Genomic DNA, 23,571 nt, shown 5'->3' with positions numbered 1-23,571 from the left:
GACCCCCATGGACCCCCATAGAGCAGGTACTATTTGGGTGGTGGATCATTCTCAGCTCTGCAGTAACACTGACGAGGTGGTGGTGTGTTAGTGTGTGTTGCGCTGGTATGAGTGGATCAGACACAGCAGTGCTGCTGGAGTTTTTAGTACCTGCTCTGTGAGGGTCAGTGGGGGTCCTGACCACTGAAGAACAGGGTAAAAGGAGGCTAACACAGTATGCAGAGAAGCAGATGGACTACAGTCTGTAATTGTAGAACTACAAAGTGCACCTATATAGTAAGTAGAGCTCATAAAATGGACAATGAGCGCAGAAACAAGGAGGTGGTCATGATGTTTGCCTGATTGGTGTATATATACCACACCAGTTAGCATTGTGCAAACTGTTTCATCACATTTTTACCTCAAACTGTAGACCTGCTTATGTGGTTTCTGACAGTGTATGAACCTGTTGTCTATAAATAGTAAAAGTACTAAAGAGATGGACTGTTTTGGCAGTCGTGCATGCACAAAGTAGTTATTGTGTGTCACATATATGACAACAAAAAAGACATTCAGCAGCCACACTCAAAGCTTTGAGTCTGTTTTTTTGCTGCTTGCCATAGCTACATGCACTTAGAAATGTATAAATCACTCCTATTTGTTACTCACAACTGATTATTTCTCACTGGAAATGGCCATTTAGTACAACATATTCTTTTCTCAAGATAACGCACTTGCCTAAGAAAAAAAAGTCGAATGAAAAGTCGGTGAAAAATCGCTTTAATCTACATACATGTCACTACCTGGTTATAACGTCAATCTGGACTCACCATTGAAGTTGACAGAGCGGATGTAGCTGAGCAGTAAGCGTCCCTCCACAGGGTCCATTTTGTCACAGACACCGATGGCCCCCGGACACAGGTCCTGGTGCATGTTGTGTAAAGCGTGAGCCATGGCATACACAGCGTCGATTACGAACTGCACCTTTCCTTCCTGCTCATATGGAGAATCTCTACTAATCCGCTCATTACCTGAGAGAGAGAGAGAGGGGAGAGAAAGTCAGAGGTAGGGAAAAAAGATGTAAATTCAGCGAAACAGCAGAAAAGGTGAGACATGAAGGAAAGAGAAGGTGAAGAGGGATCAGAAAAGTAGGACAAAGAGAGAATTTAAGGCCTTTCAAGTCACCTGTCCCTGTCACAAACATCAAATGGTGCTCTTTAAGAGACGACTCTCAATAATCTCTCTCTCCCTCTCTTCTTCTCTCTCTGACTTATCAGGTAGCCTCACCTGTGCATTTCTTCTTCTCAGGGTCGAGCTTGATGCCCGGACGTGTCAGTTTGCACCTGAAGTCGTCTTCCCAGAACTCAGCAAACCAGATATTTCTGCGGTTGTTCTCGAGAGAGCGGGACGTGAAGTACTGATCAAAACCTGGCGAAAAAAAGGGGCTCTGGGTTAGAAACTGAGAGAGTCTATGAAGTATATTTTAAGGCTTTAACAGAGCCTTTTCAGTGCTAAATCATTAGCACGCTGAGTTAGACTAAATATCAATAGAAAAATCCAACAAGCAAAAATAGGTCAAAAACGAAATGAATAATGGATGAATAATAAAATGGCAGTCTGGCCTAAAACTAGATTTGAATATGTTATTGGTCATGTTCTGCAGTGTCCAGCACAGCATTATATCCCTCAGCCTCACTGGTTTGCCAGAATTTACAATTTTATGTCATTCAGGTTACTTGTTTATCACTGTTCTCTCTCTATAATGCCCACCATACATTACACAAATCACAGAATCATTGGGAATCCAATCCAAGCTGCTAGCATAGCTACTGAGCTAAAGGCTAGCAAAACCATAAAGCTAGCATTAGCATAGCTCTTACCTCAGTAATCAAACAAAATCATAAAGAAAACAGTGATTCGATATTTATTCAGCACGAAACGGATGCCAGAGACATTTTTTACCCTTTTCACCAGGAAGAGAAGTCAAACTGAGGTAAAATATCTAGATAGCCAAGTAGCTACTTTGCTAGCTTTAGCTTTTAGCTTGTTGTTCTCCTCATCTGACTTCCTCCTCATTTCTGTTGCTAAAGTAATCCATTCTCTCCACTGTAATGATGAGTTATGATAATTTATCACAGCTATATAGCTAAAATAAGACATTCAGCTTCTTAGCCGTACGGTTAGTTACCTGCCTTGCTTTTGCATACTTCGGCTGACAGAAAAAAAATAAAATAAATAAATAAATAAAATGTAAACCAAAAATCCACCCCAAAACAGCTGCAGCATTTCAGATGTTCCTCCCACCTTCAAGATATATCATCAGGAGGGTTTTCTTTAACTTTAAATGGAAAATCTAACCTTAACCCTCTGGGGTCTGAGGGCATTTTCTCAATTTTTACATATCTTTATATCTTCTTTCATATCTTCTTTGCCTTTAAAGGCTCTTGCATATAGCATGATACCCATGTGTTTCATATCAAAATGCATCAATTATCTTTGTCACTTCTTTCCAAAACTGCTTCAGCCACTGTAAACTATCTGCACACCATTTCACGTGTGTCTCCAATGTGGACTGAATAAGGAATGGAGGGTTTCAGACGTGATGGGTCAGTCCTTAGTGATTTTCTGAAAGTCCATTGGTCAGTTTCAAACAAAATATACATGGACACACAAATCCAATTAAACATGGTGTATACTTCAACCGCTCTTCATAGTCTCATAACTGCGGAAGTGAGTCAGATATGATCTTGCAATTAGATGAAATGGAAAGGGCGACACTGCAGGTTCAGGAAATGTTTGAACCATATTTCTACACTGCATTATCGCAAAGATAGAGAAACATGTGTAGAAACATCAAATATGACAAGTGAGCATGTTCGTAGACCCCAGAGGGTTAAAGACTACTGTGGCACCATTGTAGGATGTGAATAATCATGGTTATGGCACAGTAGCCAGGGACACGGGCAGTGGCATAGGCAGAAATCAACTTTTGGGTTGGCCTGTGAAAAAAGTGGGTGGGCCAATTTGATAAATAGAATTTTCAAACGCTCCAATGTCCTACAATGTTTTTACATCAGGCTATAGCCTATTCCTGAGAGCTGTGCAGTCATCTCCCTGATTATTCCAACACAACAAACTCTGTGGTGATACCACCATATTCTCTCAATCAACCACAACACTGGATTCACATAAACACAACAAACACAGCAACACCCTTTACTATAAAGACTATACTGCATGCATCTGCTCACCACAAGCACTTTTGCCCAATAAACATGACACAACTAATGTTGAGCTGAGATCAGCAAAGAAGTGGAAAAACACAGCAGACTTAAAAACCTACACCAAGTAACATTAGATTTCAGCTTCTGTAGCAAAACTGACAATAAGTAGAAAACAACATACTCTACAGAACAAAATCTCACTTTTCACATCCCCAGTCACTCTTTTACCCACAGCTGAAGCTTCAAATTCAACACTGGCATGCTGACAATGGCCTGAGGGCTTGAGACAACGGCGGAAAGCAACAGTTGATGTGTAGTGATTGGAGAGTTGGTAAATAAAGGCAGAGCTTGGCAGAGAGCATAATAATTTGATTCACTGTAATACAGTGACAGCACTCATAGAAAACAAATCAAAGTACATTATTTAAAAATTTGGCTTGATAAATGTTCTTTCCTCAATCAATTTCGTAGACAGGTGATCAATCTGGGTAGGCCCAAGCCCACCCAGACCTACCCGCAGCTACGTGTATTAGATTGTGGTGCTTTTTGCAGCGTACACTCTGTGACATCATGCTAAATACAATACAAATACTGTTTTTTTTTCCATTTGAATTGTTTAGATAACATGAAACCGAATGAATCATAAGACAGATGTGCACATCTGACCAACATAGCATCCGCTGATGCATACCCTGCTATGTCTCCTCTCTCTTGCTGGATGAATTTTATGCAAATGATCTGAGCTGAGTAAATGTGCTGGTTATTCAAGCAGCCATTACCTTCAATAGATGCTCTTTTGGGCAGAATAGTGACCGCCCCCTCCGCCACATCTTCATGGTCCAGGATTGGAGAGCTCTTGGCTCCCCAGCTGTCTGACCCAACAAACTTGAAGTGGCCTGTTAGATTCGCTCTTCTAGCCGCCTCCAGCACCTGCCTGCACCACAGAGACAGAGCAATGAAGCTGAACTCTGAGATAGTGGAAGAACGTGAGGTTAAAAAACAATCCAAAACGCATATGAAATTCATATACACAGTAAATTCTTCTATATATCTTTCATAAGAACAGAAAAACAAATCTAAGATCGACTCATGTTATTTGTCCACTTTTCTAATGTGGTTAATCATGTAAAATTAATGAGTTACAGTAGTGTGTAAAAGTCTGAGACCACCTGTCTTTTATTTAACTTCCAGTCTAAATGGCCGTTAAGTTATTAAGTTATTCAGATTTTTCTGTCTCACTTTATTTGGATAGTCCCCTATAGATTATCTACAGATGTAGAAATTGTTAACAAACTATCTGTTGAAACTCAGTTGATTCTAAACAGTGATGGGGTTTAGGGTTAGGATTTGGGCCAGGGTTAAAGCTAGGACCAGGGTGAGGGTTGGGTTTAGGTTTTGGGTTGAGGTTAAGATTAGGATTAGAGCCAGATTTAGAGTTAAAGAAAATTAAGGTCAATTTAGTAGATATTTAGTTGAATGTAACATGAGCATCTAAAGTGGACTATCCAAATAAAGTGTTATTGGATATAAAACAATCTACTTGCATTAGGAGGGGAAGAGTCAAATAAAAATAGATGAAGAAACAGGAGTTTCCAAAACTGGAGTTCAAAAACTGATTAAAACCTACAGAGAAAAATGGGGCTCCTAACAACCACCTGGAAGACCTGGTAGACACCAAAACTGCGCCTGTCAGATAAACAGCACTTAAAGCTTTCATCTCTGAGAGAGAGGAGAAAATCAAGCTGCTTCAGATCTGAAAACATCCACAGGTGTTTCTGTCCATCCTTCCACTGTGAGAAGACGACTCAGCGCTATGGGTCTGAAAGGATGTGTAGCTGTTCAAGAAGAACCTCACTGAGAAAAGGAGACGGACACATCAAACAAAGAAGCTGGACAATGGACTGTCCACTCCAGAGTCCAGACCTCAACATCACTGAATGTGTTTGTGATTACTTGGATTATGTGAAAATGCTAAATGCCAAATTCTAGGACTGAACTTTGGAGGTGTGGAAAAATATTGATTTGAAAAAATTCTGAAAGTGAGTCTTCTGAAAAGAACAGAAGCTGTAATGAAGGTAAAGCGTGGACACACTAAATACTGAAAAACTAAATATTATATTATTATATAGATTATATTATATTATTATTATATTTTATTATATTATAACATTCTTTTGAATATATGTTTTCTGCTTTTTTCCTGATGCTGAAAATTCCAAAAACTTGTACTTAATAGCCATTTTGACTGGAAATGAAATCAATACAAGGGTGGTCTCTGAATTTTGCACAGTACTGTATGCCACTGGCTCAGAAGAACTCCTCATGAAGAAAACACAGCGGTGTCCAGGACATGCACTTCAGAGAGAACTGAGCAAAACCCTCTAAAATAAATAAGAGCTAATCCTAATGACTCTCTTCAGCTCTTAAACTACTTCAGTGATTGGAACACTGTGTAATGGACCACTGGAATCACACACATCAACAAGGATGGTCACTTTATAAAATCCCCAGAAGGCCACCATGTCCTGTCTCACAAATAAGTGTCGTATTGACTCAACTGAACCACCAGAGATAATCTAACTGAACAGGCACAAGAGCTGACTAAATTGGACAAATAGGACAGTCCGTTCTAATTTGACTTCTTAAAACTCACTCAAGCGAGTGAGTCACTTACAGTGGTACATCATTACGTCTTATCGAATTCCCATACCAGCGTAAGGTGCCTGTTCACACCATGTCGGTAGGCAGTGTCTGTTCACAGTCCTACAAGCTTTAATAAGAGTGAAACTGCAGAGCACACGTTTGTCCATGGCAGCCTGGTGGACAACCTGTCAGCAACATGCCACACAGATTAAAGACTCAATCAGGAACCCCTGCAAGGTGCAGGCCAGCTTTTGATGCTGCAAAGCCAAGGGCCTTCCAACAATAGCAACATATCATCGCTGAAAAGCTTGTCCTTTTTTATTTATTTATTTTTTACACCATTTGGAAAGCTGCTCATTGTGTGAACATGTCATGATGAATGGACCAGCAGAAATGGTTCAGTTGGAACAAAATCTTCCACTGAGTTCCACCGATTTTTCAAAATTAATAATGAAAAAGTAATGTAAGTCAGAGTGGTTTGGGGTGAAATGCTCCATTTTAGAGAAACTTACAGAGTCAGAATTGTTTATAGTGGTGGTGATGGGAACCTACGGAGCCCTGCTGGTGACATCCCATGTAAATAAAAATAATGCGTTGCCATGACTTAGTAAGGCATGGGAATGTGATCTTAATGCATGGCCACAGCTTGTTAAGGCATAGAAATGGCATAATTAATCCTTGACCACAGCTTAATAAGGCATGATCTCGTTCCCACGCTTTACTAAGTCGTGGCCACAACTTAATTATCTTCTTCCAATTGCTTACTAAGTCGTGGCCACGCATTAGGATCTCGTTCCCATGCCTTACTAAGTCGTGGTCACGCATTAGGATCTGCAATAATAGCATTCTTGTTATTTATATGGCATGTTACCAGCAGAGCTTCGTAGGAACCAGAGTTTAACGCCTTTAAAGGCTCCCTCATAAGCTATTCAGTGCAGGTTCTTCCTTTAAGTGGCATAGGCACCCCACCTGCCGGGGAAGCCCCCATGGCAAGAATGTCGTCATATATTTTAACGTTATTTATTAGATAAGCCATTATACATTTCTGAAGAGTGCAGGGTGCCCCAATAGGCCTAAGCAATTCGTAATGTTCAGTCAAAGTATGACTAGGCATGTGTAACAACAATGAGCTGTTCTTTATTTGCCATCCATGCAGATGTAGTAGCAGCAGATGTGACAGGATTGCTTCGAAGTGTCATGACCCATCGGGGCTGAAACATGACAGAAAAGCCGCTGACAGTGAAATGAGACAACAAAATGCAGATAGGTACATGTTCATAAGTCATTATCACAGACTCTTGTCTCATTATAGGGCGAGCAAATGATCAAATATGTTTGAAAGCTTGTTGCTTGTTGCTGCTGTTGTTCACAGAAAGACTAGCTTTCTGCCGTTGGGTGAATCCGAAATTGCCCCAAACTTCCTATGCAGCGCTTTACGAGGGTAAGAAAATTTGAACTCTATACCCCAAATAATGCAATGAATGCTCTATATAAAGCCATTTGTGTTTCAGCCATACAGTACGGAGCTTTCTGTAGATGCAGATGTATATATCTTAATCACTATTTCAGTTTCTTTTAATCCCTTACTTTAGTTGCTATTTACTGTGTTTTATTTTTAGCACTTTAAGTTAAAATTTTCACTGCACTTTATCTGAGCACTATTTTAATTTCCTTAAATACTAGTAGTACTATTAGTACTACTTTCCTTCAGCACTATTAGTACTACTAGTAGTATTTTATTTTATCTGCCATTTCACTACACTTTATCTTTAGCTCCTGAATTTCATTTTAATTTTTTGTTTTCCTTAGGGCCCAAAGCTAAAACTGGCACTGAAGTTATTAAACAAAGTAACTATAAATACACTGCCTGATGCCCAAGACATTGTTTTACTATAGTTTTTGTGAAGCTTTTGGCCTAAAATATATTTTTTTAATCCATTCTTGGTGGAGTGGTACATGCAGAGTGTTGTGAGACAAAATAGTCCCCAAAAGAAAACTTATTTTTTCAGTTTTACCACTATTTCACCATTAACAACATTACATATAAAAGCATCTACGCAGAAAAACTCAAAAGACATGTATAGGTTGACCGGTCATTTTGGATAGTAAATAAAATGGCTGTATTTTTGTGTCGTAGACATTGCGACCCCTGGTTCCTATCACCACCACTGTAAAAAAATTCAAATCGTTAGGTTTCTCTAAAGTGAAGCCACTCCAAATGACTTTGTTTACATCTCAGTCATTAAATTATGTGAAACTTCTTGTAAAAATACTTGAAATTCCATGTTAAGAACATTTTTTCTTTACCTGCAAAGTTACCATTTGAGAGATGAGAGGTTTTGTCAGCAATGATATGAAGCAAATAAATGTCTCTATATAAGGACTTAACTGGGCGTTTACTGGAGCTCACAATTTTACATTTGATTCATTGACCTTAACGACAGGCTTTATGGGATGATGTCCTGTTTCAGCAGTTCCTGACTGAGGCTTTGAAGTCTTTGACCCTGAACCTCAGACTGACAGTCTGTCACTCCAGAGCGCCGCCGCTGAAGGCAAATGTTTTACATCTCTCCATCTCCACTTGGGGCTTTTCTTCCTTCGAACTTCAGCCATTGAGGCTGTCAAGTCTACGAACAAGGTGCTGTCAAGATGAGAGAGCCACAGTACCTGTCTTAAATATCAGAGCCTAACAGCGGAATAGCGAAAGGTCAGCGAAAGCCAGAGATAAAATCAGGAAGGCCGAACACGCAGACAGCCTTCACACCTCTGCCCTTCCCAACTGACATTTTACAGGCAGATACAACACGCACAGCGGGTCAGGTCAAAGCCCTCTGCAGCCGTGTTGCGCAAATCATGTTCGGCTCGCATTCAAGAAATGTCAGAATTTTAGGTGCACTGCTGTCTGCAGGTTTAATGAGAGTAACTGGAGTCAAAGATCAGGTAAATAATCAGTAACAAAACAAGCAGAAGTCACCTGAAAGCCAAACAGGCCAATATTTACAAAGTATGATACATATTGAATCCAATCTTGAACTAACTTACATTGTCACTCCAGATTATTTACTAAGTTTTAAAGTGATCAAGTTTATGTATATATATATATATATATATATATATATATATATATATATATATATTGAGAGAATGTATATACAGAAACAGTACCAGTCACAAGTTTTTCATTCAATGGTTTTTCTTCATGTTTATTATTTTCCACATTCTAGATTAATACTGAAGACATCAAAACTATGAAGGAACACATATGGAATTATGTATTCAACAAAAAAGTGTTAAACAAACCAAAATATGTTTTATACTTTAGATTCTTCAAAGTAGCCACCTTTTCCTTTGAGGACAGCTTTGCACACTCTTGGCATTCTCTCAATCAGCTTCATAAGTAAGTCACCTGGAATGGTTTCTGATTAACAGGTGTGCCTTGTCATGAGTTAATTTGTGGAACTGCTTGCCTTCTTAGTGTGTTTGAGACCATCAGTTGTGTTGTGTGGAGGTAGGGTTGGCACACAGGTCTATACAGTGAATAGCCCTATTCATCTACTTTTCTAATCCATATTATGGCAAAAACCACTCAACTAAGTGAAGGGAAATGACAGTCCGTCCTTACTTTAAGACATGAAGGTCGGTCAATCCGGAAAATTGCAAGAACTTTGAATGTATCCTCAAGTGCAGTCACGAAAACCATCAAAAGCTATGATGAAACTGGCTTTCATGAGGACCGCCCCAGGAAAGGAAGACCAAGAGGTCCCTCTGCTGCAGAGGATAAGTAAGAGTTACCAGCCTCAGAAACCACAAATTAACAGCACCTCAGATTAGAGCGAACATAAGGGCTTCACAGAGTTCAAGTAGCAGACACATCTCAGCATCAACTGTTCAGAGGAGACTGTGTGAATCAGGCCTTTATGGCCGAATTGCTGCAAAGAAGCCACTACTGAGGAAGAACAACAACAAGAGAGACTTGCTTGGGCCTAGAAACACAAAGAATGGACATTAGACCAGTGGAAATCTGTACTTTGGTCTGAGTAGTAGAAATTCAAGATTTTTGGTTCCACCCGCCATGTCTTTGTGAGAAGCAGGAAAGATGAGCGGATGGTTTCTACATGTGTGATTCCCATTGTAAACTGTAGAGGGGGAGGTGGTGTGAGTGTGCTTTGTTGGTGACAATATTGGTGTTTTATTCAAAATTAAAGGCACACTTAACAGACATGGCTACCACAGCATTTTGCAGGGACATGCCATCCCATCTGGTTTGCGCTTAGTTGGACCATCATTTTTTGTTTTTCAATAGGACAATGACCCCCCAAACACACCTCCAGATCTATGTAAGGGGCATTTCACCAAGAAGGAGAGTGATGGGGTGAAGGAAAAGTAGCCAACAAGTGCTCAGCACCTCTGGGAACTCCTTGAAAACTGTTGGAAAACCATTTCAGGTGATGACCTCATGAAGCTGATTGTGAGAACGCCAACAGTGTGCAAAGCTGTCATCAAAACAAAAGGTGGCTACTTTAAAGAATCTAAAGTATAACACATTCTGGTTTGTTTAACACTTTTATGTTTAATACATAGTTCTGTATGTGTTCCTTCATAGTTTTGACGTCTGCAATATTAACGTGTTAGTGTGTGTTGCCCTGGTACGAGTGGATCAGCAGTGCTGCTGGAGTTTTTAAACACTGTGTCCACTCACTGTCCACTCTATTAGACAATCCTACCTTGTTGGTCCACCTTGTACACATTTGAAAAAGTTTGTTCTTTAAGGATTCTTCTGTAAAGAAAATGGTTCTATATGGAACCATGAACACTCAAAGAATCCTTTGCATGATTAAAAGGTTCTTTGCACCATGAAAGTGGTACTTTGGGTTGATAGAGAATGTGCTATAGATGGTTCTATATAGAACCATTTTCTTTACTAAAGAACCCTTGAAGAGCCATCTTTTATAAGACTGTAGATGTAAAGTCAGAGACGATAGCTCATCTGTTGCTGCACAGTTTGTGTTGGTCATCCTCTAGTCCTTCATCAGTGGTCACATGACACTGTTGTCTGGATATTTTTGGTTAGTTTACTATAATTCTATAAAATAATTCCTGCTCTGTGGTGGTCCTGTGGGGGTCCGGATTATTGATGAACAGGGTGAGAGTATGCAGAGAAAGAGACTGCAGTCTGTAATTGTAGAACTACAAAGTGCACCTATATGGTAAGTGGAGCTCAGTTTAGAGTGTGGACTGATGGGATATGGAGCTTTAGCTACATTAACCCTCAGAGGGTCTCTGAGGATTAACTAGGCAGCTATTGCTAACAGAGGTTTAAACAGCAGCTCGTGCCTCCGTTGATACTTCTTCGCTAGCTTGCTGGTATTATGATCTACGTAGTTAGATTATTCATGTTCTCCTCTCTGGTTTGCACAGAGCTCAGATTACTTTGGGATGAAATTGTTCAAGTTATTACAGAAGAGGAGACCAAGATGTGCTCTTCAAAGAACTTGTAGTGCCTCTATGATAGGCTGAGTGAATTAATACATACAACTATAATGGCTACTTAAACATTCATTTTCAAAGGCTTATCATACACAGAACATATTTAACAGCCGAATGTATAGCAAAGATTCATAGATAGATAGATCAAAACTCATATATAGAGGAATTATGACAAGATGCTGCAAATACGTAAATAACACTTTGGGGATCACTTTATATAAGCGAGAACATACACGTGGTTTCATACACGTGTTAACAGTGAAGGTTTGAAGGGAACATACAGGGCATACAGATCTTGTAGCTTACTTGCTAAAATAGCTAGCATGCTAATGAGATTGAGTGAGCCAACTTTTTGGCTCATGTAAACAGCTGACGCACATAAAATGTATTTGAACAATTTTAACCATGATATTTAAACAAATTATTCTCATTGTAAGCTCTGGGGTAATGTCGAAATATGAAACAGCAAACAGTGTATTTACAGCCCCAGACATGTTCAATACAGTCCCCGTACTTTTCCTTCATTTCCATAAAAGATTAGAACAAAGAAACTCCCCCAGGCAGTGAGCAGCAGATCCAGCAAGACAGAATGAGGCGAGAAAAAGTTCAAGTGGTTAGACTGTACCAATTACAGTCGTATGCAAAAATTTGGGCACTCCTGGTCAAATGACATTTTTTGGATTTTCTAAGTGAAAATAAGTGAACGCATCCTCTACAGAGAACACACTTCTGCACATTTTAATGCACAATTACTGTTTCTTTAACATATTAGGGAAAAAAAAGTCCTTTGCAAAAGTTATGACCCATTTGATATATTATGTTTTATCTCTTTTCCAATATGTTTTCAACAAAATCAACAAAAATGTTATTTTTCTAGGGGTATTCAAACTTTTGCACACTACGCTATACTTTTACTATAGCGTGTCAAATATGTCATACATTTGGCTTAAACTATGTTAAGTGATCTCAAATAGACTTATCTGTCACAGTTTGACATACTGTTATCTATAGAAATGGATATAGTTTACAGTTCCAGACTGTCTGTTGTGGCCCATTTCATCCCCCATCAGTGGGAAGGGACCACTACAGGACCACCACTGACCAAACATTATTTGCGTGGTGGAGCATTCTCAGCACAGCAGTGCCAATGACATGGTAGTGTGAGTGGTGCTGGTACGAGTGTACCAGACACAGCAGCGTTGCTGGAGTTTCTATGCATGTCAGTGTCTCTATAAGTTTGAGAGTGGACCGCCACCGCAAAAACATCTAGACAAGAGTGGTCAGAAGCTGACTGTTGATAAGGGCTGGGGGATGACTGACACAAACTGAACATCAACGGTTGGGCTACAGTCTCTAACTGTTCACATTATAATAAGAGCAGTGGCCCTATGGTGGTCTTTTTCCATTGATGAGTAGAGGGATGCTGACAAATTGTGCAGCAACAGATGAGATAAATTCAGTGATTTTCACCTAGAAAGTGCACCTACAGTCATATGCAAAAGTTTGAACATTCCTTGTCAAATTACATGTTTCTTAGTTAAGATTAATATTATATAATATATGGTTAATACATTTCTATTTATTTGCTAAGTTTAACATACTGGAAAAACATAAACACAAAATATAAAATGTGTCTTAATGTGTCTTTGCACAGGCCTCATTTTATGTTTTAGTATTTTCTCAACATGTTAAATTCAGAAAATAAACAGTAATTGTGTACGGTGGCGCAGTGGGTAGCGCTGTCGCCTCACAGCAAGAATGGCCTGGGTTCGATTCCCGGCTGGGTGACCAGGGTCATTTCTGTGTGGAGTTTGCCTGTTCTCCCTGTGTCTGCATGGGTTTCCTCCCACAGTCCAAAAAACATGCAGTCAGGCCAATTGGACATGCTAAAATTGCCCCTAGGTGTGAATGTGTCTGTCTGTCTGCCCTGCGATGGACTGGCGACCTGTCCAGGGTGTATCCTGCCTTCTGCCCAATGAGAGCTGGGATAGGCTCCAGCACCCCACCGCGACCCAGAAGGAAAAGCGGTTTAGATGATGTATGTATGTATTAAAATGTGCTTAAGTGTGTTCTCTGTAGAGGATGTGTTGTCATGTCTCCACCCCTCTGGGGAGACTCAACTTGGACTCTCCCTGGCTCCACCCACTCTCCTCCTCTCTCACACACCTGCAGCTTATTTCTAGGACATTAAGACTCCCATATATAGCCCTTTGTTTGTTTCACTAGTTGTGATGTCTCTGTGTTTCCTACCTGAGTACTGAGTCTTTTTCTTTGTGTTGGTTTTCCCTGTTTTTGACCCCTGCTAGACTCTCTGGTTTTTTGAGTATGGACCTCCCTCTGTTTGGACCCCTGCCTGCTGTGTCTATGAGTATTGGACTGACCCTAATAAAGCTACTTCACATTTCCAACCTGCCTCTGCCCCTACACTACGTGTGTTAACTTCAAATCAACATGTCATTTGATAAGAGGTGTTCAATCTTTTGCGTATGGCTGTATATGAGAGGCGTTTCTGCTAAAATGGCAAAGTATTTCACGTGGTGTTTACATTATTTTGTACACCCTATATATCACATAGCTAAAAACTGCAGTAGTATCTCAAAGCTTGTGCCCGATTTGTCCATTTAATTGTCCGCTACATTCCGTCGAACTATCGCTTTAAAGCAGGGTCATGTTCATTTAATCTGAGGACACACATCAAGCTCTTACTCGTCATGCTCTTCTCTCTGCTTCACTACTCAATGCCTAATTTAATTTTCATGCAGGCATGACTGCATGCTTGTCAAAGATGACATGCCCCATATTAGCTTATCAAAACATCAAAGGGACTCCTTCTTAATTATGCTTCTTATGATATGAAACCAAATATGCAGGGTCTTGTTTTCCACCCCAAACATTTGCTTTGCATCCTTTTTTTTTCTCCTAATGCCCAGCTCTAACAGATCAGAACACAGGTCACCCAGGACAAATAATAATCCACTTGTGTCCTTGTTACCACAGCAACATCATCACATTTATGACAATATTAGTGTATTTACAGCATCATTGCAACACGACCTGTTCCAGACAATAGGGTTATCTAGAACAAAAGAGACTGAATTTGTAGTGCATTACCGGAAGGCATGTGGCTGACTACAATAGAACACAACAGACAGCTTTAAAGTACCCCCAGGGTCGTATTTTAAACTTTAAATATTATTAAAAAAAATGCTGAATGAGTTGTTAAACATGTTCATATAGTATTGTTTTGCACAGAACACTATTTAAATGGCACAGGATCATCCCTAAATCTTAACCCTTACTAAGAACACAAAGATTTATGAATATGCAGAATTATGCAAATTGTAAACACCCCCTTGTCTCACCGCCCATTGCATTCACCAACAGGGATGCTGTGCTTTTTACTTTGGCGAGGGGAATACTGCGCTCTATTTAACTCCCTCTGTAACAGTATTAATTATTTTTTTATTAATTAAATGTTAAACCACAAATAATTGTCAAACAACTATTACTAAATGTTGACCAGTGCTGAGGAAGGCAGAGTCGAGTTGAATATGTTTCCGCAAGGGTCGGCAACCCAAGTGTTGGGAAGAGCCACTTTGTCCTTTCAACAAAAAATCAAACCACCTTGGGAGCCGCAACATTTTATGTTCATTTTGTTGAAGTAACGTTTTACCATCTTGGCTGTAAACATGTCTCAGTATGTGCTAATGTACTAGTATCGTAGACTTACTTCTAGTTCACCTATAGCCGCTTTTCTTGCGTCTCTGGCAGGAAACTTTTCCTCAAAAGTAGAATAGTTTTGTGTAAAATGTCTCTCAACGTTTGATTTTTTAAAGGGTTGAAGTCACTTCTCATTCGCCAGCTTCTTGTTCGAGTTTTCCGTTCCACCTTAAATGGTGCGTGAAGCGCCGGAATGTAACTGCTGCAACATTTAAGGTGGAATGGGAAAATTTTGACAAGAAGCTGACTACAGCTTCCTGACGTTTTGCTCAATGTTTTTTAGGTGGCCCACCAGTGTTTAAGCAGAGCATTAGACAAGATTCCACTTATCGTCGCCCATTTTCTACTCATAGTCCAATTTACTTCCTTTCTTTATTTATACTTTGTAAATGAGTTTAGTAAATAATTTTAATCTAGCTCAGTGTCAGCAACAACATTTCCTCTAAAACCATTTCGTATCAGGCCTAGTCATTATTTTTTTCTCTCTTAGGTGTTTGTAATATTTGTCTTAGTTTATTTTATTTCTAAAATAAAAGTCTGCGTGCATTTAAAATCTCTTTGAGGAGATTAAAAACAAGGTAGAGCATGTATGCGGGACAATAATCTGGGTGGTCCGAGGGTGGACCAGCAGTGTCAAGCAGTCAGTGGGGTGCCAACCTAATCAAGTCAATCTATAAAATCATAATAATCAATATAGCACAATAACGTAATAAAGAGGAGTGAACTATTACCAAAAAATCTCAGTGCAGGGGGGTCTTTAAATGGCTATGTATACCCCATTACTGCTTTATTGCTTTTAAAAAATGAGCTGAAATGATTCAAATACTGTCTTTGAATTTTGCTTTGTTTTTGCTCTCCATAAATGCAGTGGCCTGTCAGTGTACGAAACAGACACTCGAATATTTCACAGATCATTATGTTGGAAGGCAATTCCATCCGCTGACATTGAACACGTATCAGTTCATTTACTGTCACTTTCAAACCCCATTTTCCTTACGAGGAGCAATCAAACCCCAGGTGTGAGCCATTTTTGCATCTGCATCATTTCAGTAATGAGTCAATCTCATAAAACTAATTGCTCAAATTTTTACAGCTTCGGTGCCACCACCATCCAGATTTACAGCACTACTGAATTGTTGACTATAAAATCCTTCAGCATTCACCGAGCCACACTTACTTGATGTCGTCCTCGTTGGCAAAGATGATGACCCCTCGGGCGTTCGGGGTTTCCATTAATCTCTTAATGATCTTGTCAAACTCTCCAGGTTTGGGGTCTCGGGGGATCTTCATGGACTGGGCGATGCACAGGCCTCCTATGACAGGAGAAGATGGACACTGATGCTGAAATTTGTCTTCCTGAAGGTGACCCGCTCTAATCTATATTAATGACCCCTGAGAACTTAGAGACAGCAGATGGGTATAAATGCACACAGCTGTCTTGGACATGCTCTTCTTGACAACCTTTTACGGCACTTTGGGACGTACAGTGCTGTGCGGGATATTAATAGGACAACTAATTTGGTTCAGGTGAGATACAAAAAGCCTCTGTCTCAGGAGGGTCAAGGCCTGATCCAAGACTGGACAGCCACATCACTGCACAGTTACACCTCATTCAGTTCACTTCAAGGCCTTGTAATTAGCAGATGAGTCATATCTAAGGTGTCAAAGGTAAAGTTAAGGTAAAACTGTTACAGGAAACACACAAGGCTCGGCAGCCCTGCAACGAGTTTGACAATCCTGCTCTATATCAGATGCATAAATGTATTAGAATATACATTATATGGACAAAAATACTGGGACACACCTTTTAATCATTGAATTCAGGGTCTTTCATTCAGTCTCATTGCCACAGGTGTACAAAATCAACCTCCTAGTCATGCAGTCTGCCTTTACAAACATCTGTGAATGAGTTGTTCTAAAGAGCTCACTGAATTAGAGCAACAGCAACTCAGCCACGAAGTGTAAGACCACATAAAGTTAAAGAGCGGGTCACCGAGTGCCAAGGCACATAAAAGTCGGCAACGCTCTGCTGACTCAGTAACTGCAAACATCTTCTGGCATTAACATCAGCACAGAAACTGTGCGCCAGCAGCTTCGTGGCATGGGTTTCCATGGCCGAGCAGCTGCATGGAAGCCTTACATCACCAAGCACAATGGTGCCCTCCTGACTGCATTGTGCCAACTGTAAACTTTGGTGGAGGAGGGATGATGCTCTTCGGGTTGTTTTTCAGGGGTTGGCCTAGAACACTTAGTTCCAGTGAAGGGAGATCTTAATGCTTCAGCACCAAGACATTTTGGACAATTGTACACTTCCAACTTTGTGGGAACAGTTTGGAGAAGGCCCGTTTCTGTTCCAGCATGACTGAGCCTCAGTGCACAAAGCAAGGTCCATAAAGGCCTGGCTGGGTGAGTTTGGTGTGGAAGAACTTTGGGATGAAGTAGAACAGAGATTGTGAGCCAGGCCTTCTCATCCAACATTGGCGTCTGACCTCACAAATGCTCTTCTGGATGAATAAGCAGAAATTCCCACAGACACACTACAGAATCTTGTGGAAAGCTTCCCAGAAGAGTGGAAGCTGTTATAGCTGTAAAGGGGGACAAGCTCCATATTAATGCCTATGGATTTAGAATGGGATAGCATAAAAGCTCCTGTAGGCCTAATGTGTAGGTGTCCCAATACTTTTGTCCATATAGGGTATTATATCTAATTTAGATATAGATATAATATCTAATCTAGTTTGAACTTTATAGTTAGTACTTTAAGATATTTAGTTTAATGTTAGTTAAAGAAAAAGTGTCTACAAAAGCATCTATGGATCTTGGAAAAATGATGACACTTTTTGATACATAAATCCATGCAGACGTCATAAGTGGACCTCAGGATAAAAAAGCATAAGGAAAAGGTAGAATATGGGCCCTTTAAAACTCTTACCATTGCTCCATAAATCCTCACTGAGGCTTTGGTCGACAGTCTGTTAAACACATCAGCTATATGACCTTTGCCATACATTCTATTCATCTATTCGGATCTATTCATTTAATTGTACATAGCACACAGTGACATCAGTCCAAACATCTGTTCGATTCTGAGCCATGTTTGTTCACAAACATGGTAATGTGATGCCATCGATCTTCCAGAAGCTATTGTGTGGTTGTAGGCTACATGCTGTCTCTGGGCCAGAGGGTTCTTTAGTCCTCAGGGCTTCAGGGACCAGTTAAAGAGCCACTGCTCTAGGCTATGTTACCAGCCATGTGACTAGTGAGCCAGCAATATGTGTGAAAGGCCCAAATATTACTTACTGTAGCATTATGGCATTGTAATAGTGTATAGTACAATCTCTTGGATGGACTATAATGGACTCAACACAGTAACACTGAACAATCAACAGGATTTTAAATGTTTTTGGACAGATATTTCCAACCCTACCCCACCTTTTACTTTTTAATTTAGCTCCCATGCTAATCTAGCACACCATTAGTGTCTTCACATCAGATTGAGTATACAATAATGTTAGAACAGTGGGTTTCGTACCTATACTGAGGCCATGCAGTACATTCTACCAAATTATTTTAAACTGGCGTCCCACAGTGAAAAAACTGTTTAAAAAAAGTTAAGTATTCAGACATTAGATATTCATAAGGATTATATTATGATATATTTAAACCCAAGGCATGAATAGAGATAGTAATAACCTAAACGTATACAAAATCATCATTAATAGGGTACCTTCTATTGGGAGATGGCTGTCCCAAACCCTAACTCCTAAATTTCAGTTTGTGAAAATAATAATTACATTTTATGTTTTTTTCTTTATCTTGTTGATTCCTTTTTAAATTCAAGGATTTAGTTAGTTTAGTTTAAGTTTTTGAAGTAAAAAAGCTTTATTCAAGAAATGCCGTCCCTTGTTTTCATGTCACTACTAAAACAGAGTTATAGTCCATAGGTGGAGTCTATTTTAGCCACCGCCCCTGCATTTTAGAGCAAGGAAGTGAGACTGCATCCCTGTCCCTCATGGCCTCATGATGAGCAGTTAGATCCCTTTGTTTTGAAGTAAATTTGTCTCAGAGTCTGAAAATGAATGTGGGACATTAGGAATTGTCACTAGCGAAACACATTTCTTCTGCAATTAAGTAAACTTGTTTGTGTTTTAATAAAAATATTATGATTTCATGTGTGTACAACCGTTTAAAGCAGTGTTTGCTAGTCACGTAATGGCTATCGTTTTTAAGTTCTACTCAAAATAAGCTAAAATGGTAATTACCAAAACAGCCACTACCAAAACCTTACCAAATGTTATGACTGTTTTGGTAGTGGCATAATGGAATGTTCAAAGGTATAGAGTCACTCAAAGCAAAAGAAGTTTAGTCTAAGTCAGTTAAAAGTCTGAAATGTGTTTTGAACTCTGAACCAATTTGGTAGAATCACCCATATATTTGTTTGTTCCTGCCTCAACATCTGAATGACTTCATGAAGAGAGGTAAAAGTGCACTCCATAACGCAGCCTTAATCTAATCTGCAGGCCTTAGATTAAGAAACATGGTATATGTTCACTGAAATGACAGGTTTGGCACTAAACTTTGCCAGAGGGCAGTTTTATAGTACAGGAATTGATCATTCATAGATGACGGGAACATTCTCATTGAAGCAGTCCCAATGCTGCTGCTCACAGTACTGTACCTGCCTCTCGGGAGATCTGAACAAAGGCGTCCACGCCACTCTCTCCATAGTTGCCCTCGGAGGCCAGTGTAGAGACGTAGTTCCAGCCCAGCGCCTTTACGATGTCCACCATGGCCTGCGCCTGGTACGAGTCCGGCGGAACCACCCGCGAGAAGAAGTCATAGCGGTTGTTGTCACTGAGCTCCGGGGCTGTCGATGCATAGCTGATCTGAGGAATCTAGCACAGGAGATGTGGAGATGGGTTTAGGACTTTGCACAAGATTTATTTTTCTTGACAACAGATTTTTTAGTTTAACTCAAACTAAACACGTTTACACAAAGCTAGTTTAACTCTAAGCAATCATGTTATGAACCCTGTTCTCTTGGTGAACATCTTTCAAATATGTTACAATCGACACAATTGATGGAAATGTGTGGGTTTTTACAGTTGTGGTCAACATTACACTCACCTGTCCCCACCTTGTTCATGCTTACATGACCATAATTAGCCGATGAATGGTGGTTTAAAAGGACCAGTTGTATTTCATGCTCCTTGTTCACAATGGCAAGGAGAGGAGAGCTGTCTGAACAGATCAGAAATGCTATTATCACCAAACACAAGCAGTCTGATGGGGTACAAGACTATCTCCAAAGACCTTGGAATCCCAGCTTCAACCGTTCAAAATGTTACAGAAAAGTTTGGAACAGTTAAGAACCTTCCCGGACATGGTGGAAAGAGGAAAATTGATGAGAGAACCCTACGAGAGTTGGTTTGAAATGTGGCAAAGATATTTCATACAATATCCAAAGAACTTCAGGCTGAGCTGGAGACATCTGGATTAAAGGCCAAGCAGGACCCCATTGCTCAAAGAAAGGCATAAAAAAGAGCGAATGAACTTTGCCAAAAGTTACACAGACAAACCACAATCCTTCGGGGAAAGTGTTTTATTGTCAGATGAAACCAAACTAGAGCTCTTTGGCAGTGCATACCAGCGTTATGTTTATAGATGACGAAAAGAAGCCTATAAAGAAAAGTTCACCCTACATACAGTGAAATATGATGGAGGATCCATAATGGCTGCTTTGCTGCCTCTGGGATGGGAGGCCTTGAATGTGTTACAGGAACAATGAAATCAGAGGATTATCAGAGCATTTTAGAGTGAAATATGCTCCCAAGTGTAAGAAAACTGGGTATGAGTGGAACAAAATGGGTCCTACAGCAGGACAATGACCCAAAACACACATCCAAAAGTACACAAGAATGGTTAAGAAGAAAGAAATGGACTATTTTAAACTGTCCAGCAAGGAGTCCAATCCAACTGAAAATCTCTGGGAAGAACTGAAATCTGGTATTGGGAAAAGGAACCATGCAAACATTCAAGAGCTTCAGAGAAGTGCAATGGAAGAGTGGAAGAAATTACCAGCAGACAGGTGCAAGAAGCTCACAGATGGCTACAAAAAACATAAGGAGGCCATCATTGTTGCCAAAGGTTGTGCAACCAAGTAATGGGAAGGGTGCCTTCATTCCTGTCCATGTCATGTACTATGTTTATTCTTTACATCTTTTTAGAAATTACTGCAAGTATGTTGAGAGGACAGGATAATTTTTTTGTTGAATGTGTGCGGACATGCTATATTTCTGAAGATATTGGCTTTTTTATACTCAACAATCAAAGGTGCCAATAATGTTGACGGTAAATGTATTAACAGTTCTCCCTTTGGGCTTGATATTCAGCAATTGGGGTATTAATAATTAAATATAGGGTGACTTCAAAGCAACAGCTTCAAAGAAAAAAGTAAAATTAATGAACTTAAAATAAAGCCCACAAATAACCCTAATCACACTTTCAAACATTGATAAAAGAAATGAAAGGATTAAGGAAACGAACTGTACACCATTGTTTTTATTTTAGTTTTTACTCCTGTAATTAGTTGCCTGGCAACATCTTCAAATTACCCATGTTGTTTTGTCAGTGTGAGTGAAAGTGAGGTGCAAGAACAGATATGAAGGCAAGGCTGCTCAGATTAGAACAAGGAAGAAGCAGCAGGAGACGGAACAAATCAAAATGAGGAGAATGTTTCCACTGATCACACACAAAAACTCTGATTCTGAAAATAGGCAAGGCTACCTGCAACAAGGACATCCTGGAGGGCAGGGAGTGGATTTAGCTAAGGATTTGTTGAGGTACTAGCTAACCAGCTAGCTAGGGTGGTTGTTTAGCTAGCTACTTGGTCATGTATCTAGCTGGCTAGCTATTCGGGAGAAATGGGCTCGTTCTAAAGCTAATACTAGCTAGCTTTGACCATTTATCAGTAGAAGTGGTGACATGGATATCAATGTGGAACCAAATAACAGACAGAAACAAACTGTGTAGCTAAAGCTAACTTGATTATTTTCATCATGTTGTAGCTAGCTAACGTGGCTAATAAGTGACTTCCACTCAGTACCAGAGCAGGCGGCCCCTCTTAAAAGGCTTAAATGTTAATTACGCTTTCCTAATTTCATTTACCTCCTAAAAAAAAGCAGCATAGACCTGCAAGCATTTCAAGCTGCTCTAAACTGGCCTATGCTGGTTTGGTTTTAGTTTAGCTGGCTACCCCAGCATGGTCATGCTGGTTGACCAGCATACCAGCATCAAAACACAACATATGCTGATTTTGCTTGGGCTCAGCATATCAACTTCCATTGCTGCTTGGATACAACTATGTGGGCTAGGCCTACTGCATAAATTGACAAAAGTGGAAATATATTCAGCTGTAATGTCAGATCTAATTTCAATGAATCGCTGTGAAGTTCGAATGACAGGGGGCTAATTTGAGTCTTGCATAACGTTACACCTAAAGAAAGCCTGGTCATGGACTTAATTATGCACAGAAAAAAATGATTTGTGATTCAAATGTGTCATGAATAAAATATGGTACATAAACAAAATTGCTGTTTTCTTTTGGCAAGAAGTGTGTGGATGTAACATATTTTATTCATGTGCAACCATTTTACACATTTGAATCATGTAAATTCAAAGTACCATTTTTTTTCCTGTGTACTGCTGAACGATTCTCTACATTTGTCTTCAGATAACTTCTGGTACAAACCAGATAACGTAATTCATTTAACTCCTTACTTACTGGTAGTCTGCACTTTTTCATTCCCAAGGCTAGATCTAATCTGTCCAGGAGCCCTGACCTATTATTACTTTTACAGTGCATTTGGACTGACAGATTCATGTTAATCTCATTGACCACAACCTATTTACTATGTTAATTGTTCTTTGACGTACCTTAATCCAACCCTGTTAGGCTCCAGTGTACTAATATGTCTGGTTGCAGGGCAGTGCACTTCATGAATGAGTCGGATAAGCTCACCAGCACAGATAAGACTCCACAATGAGGTTTCAGACACAGCTGTTTCTTAGGAAGAGAAAAATGGAGTGGCTTTAGGATCTGCTGACGTGTCAGCAAACACATATAATTCTCAGGTAAGACTCCAAGAAGCATATTTACCACACTTCTTAATGTAGCAGCACTGATGTAGGATCAGGTAGTTGCAGGCTATATAACTGTATTCATTATGACAGTGGTTCCCTTTTTTGGATTATGTGTGCAAGCAGCCCCTAATCCGCATCTGACCAGTATGATTCTAAATTTGTTAATTTCATTGATATTAACCACTTAAGCAGCCGGGTCAGTCAGATTAAAGGCAAGGAAATGGACATGCCTTTTAAATATCACTTACTGTGACTGGTTATTTCTAACAGCAGTAGAAATAGTAATGACTATTGACATTCTTTTTCTGGGAAGTAATAAGAAAAGTATTCCTATTACAGCTCGAGAGAAATAATTAATAATTTGTAAAGGATTACT

General features: G+C 39.8%; 1 protein-coding gene across 1 annotated transcript in view; it reads right to left on the bottom strand.

The window, feature by feature from the left end:
- grm6a (glutamate receptor, metabotropic 6a) overlaps positions 1-23,571 on the bottom strand; it is a 68,627-nt gene that overhangs the window by 19,502 nt on the left and 25,554 nt on the right. Inside the window, 5 exon segments of the mRNA XM_036578080.1 lie at positions 810-1,010; positions 1,267-1,407; positions 3,983-4,137; positions 16,231-16,366; positions 19,732-19,948. Of these exon segments, the coding sequence (XP_036433973.1) occupies positions 810-1,010; positions 1,267-1,407; positions 3,983-4,137; positions 16,231-16,366; positions 19,732-19,948 (850 nt within the window).

The sequence above is a fragment of the Colossoma macropomum genome, unplaced genomic scaffold (genome assembly GCF_904425465.1).
Source record: "Colossoma macropomum unplaced genomic scaffold, Colossoma_macropomum, whole genome shotgun sequence".
Taxonomy (NCBI): domain Eukaryota; kingdom Metazoa; phylum Chordata; class Actinopteri; order Characiformes; family Serrasalmidae; genus Colossoma; species Colossoma macropomum.
This window is presented reverse-complemented; position numbering and strand designations above follow the sequence as displayed.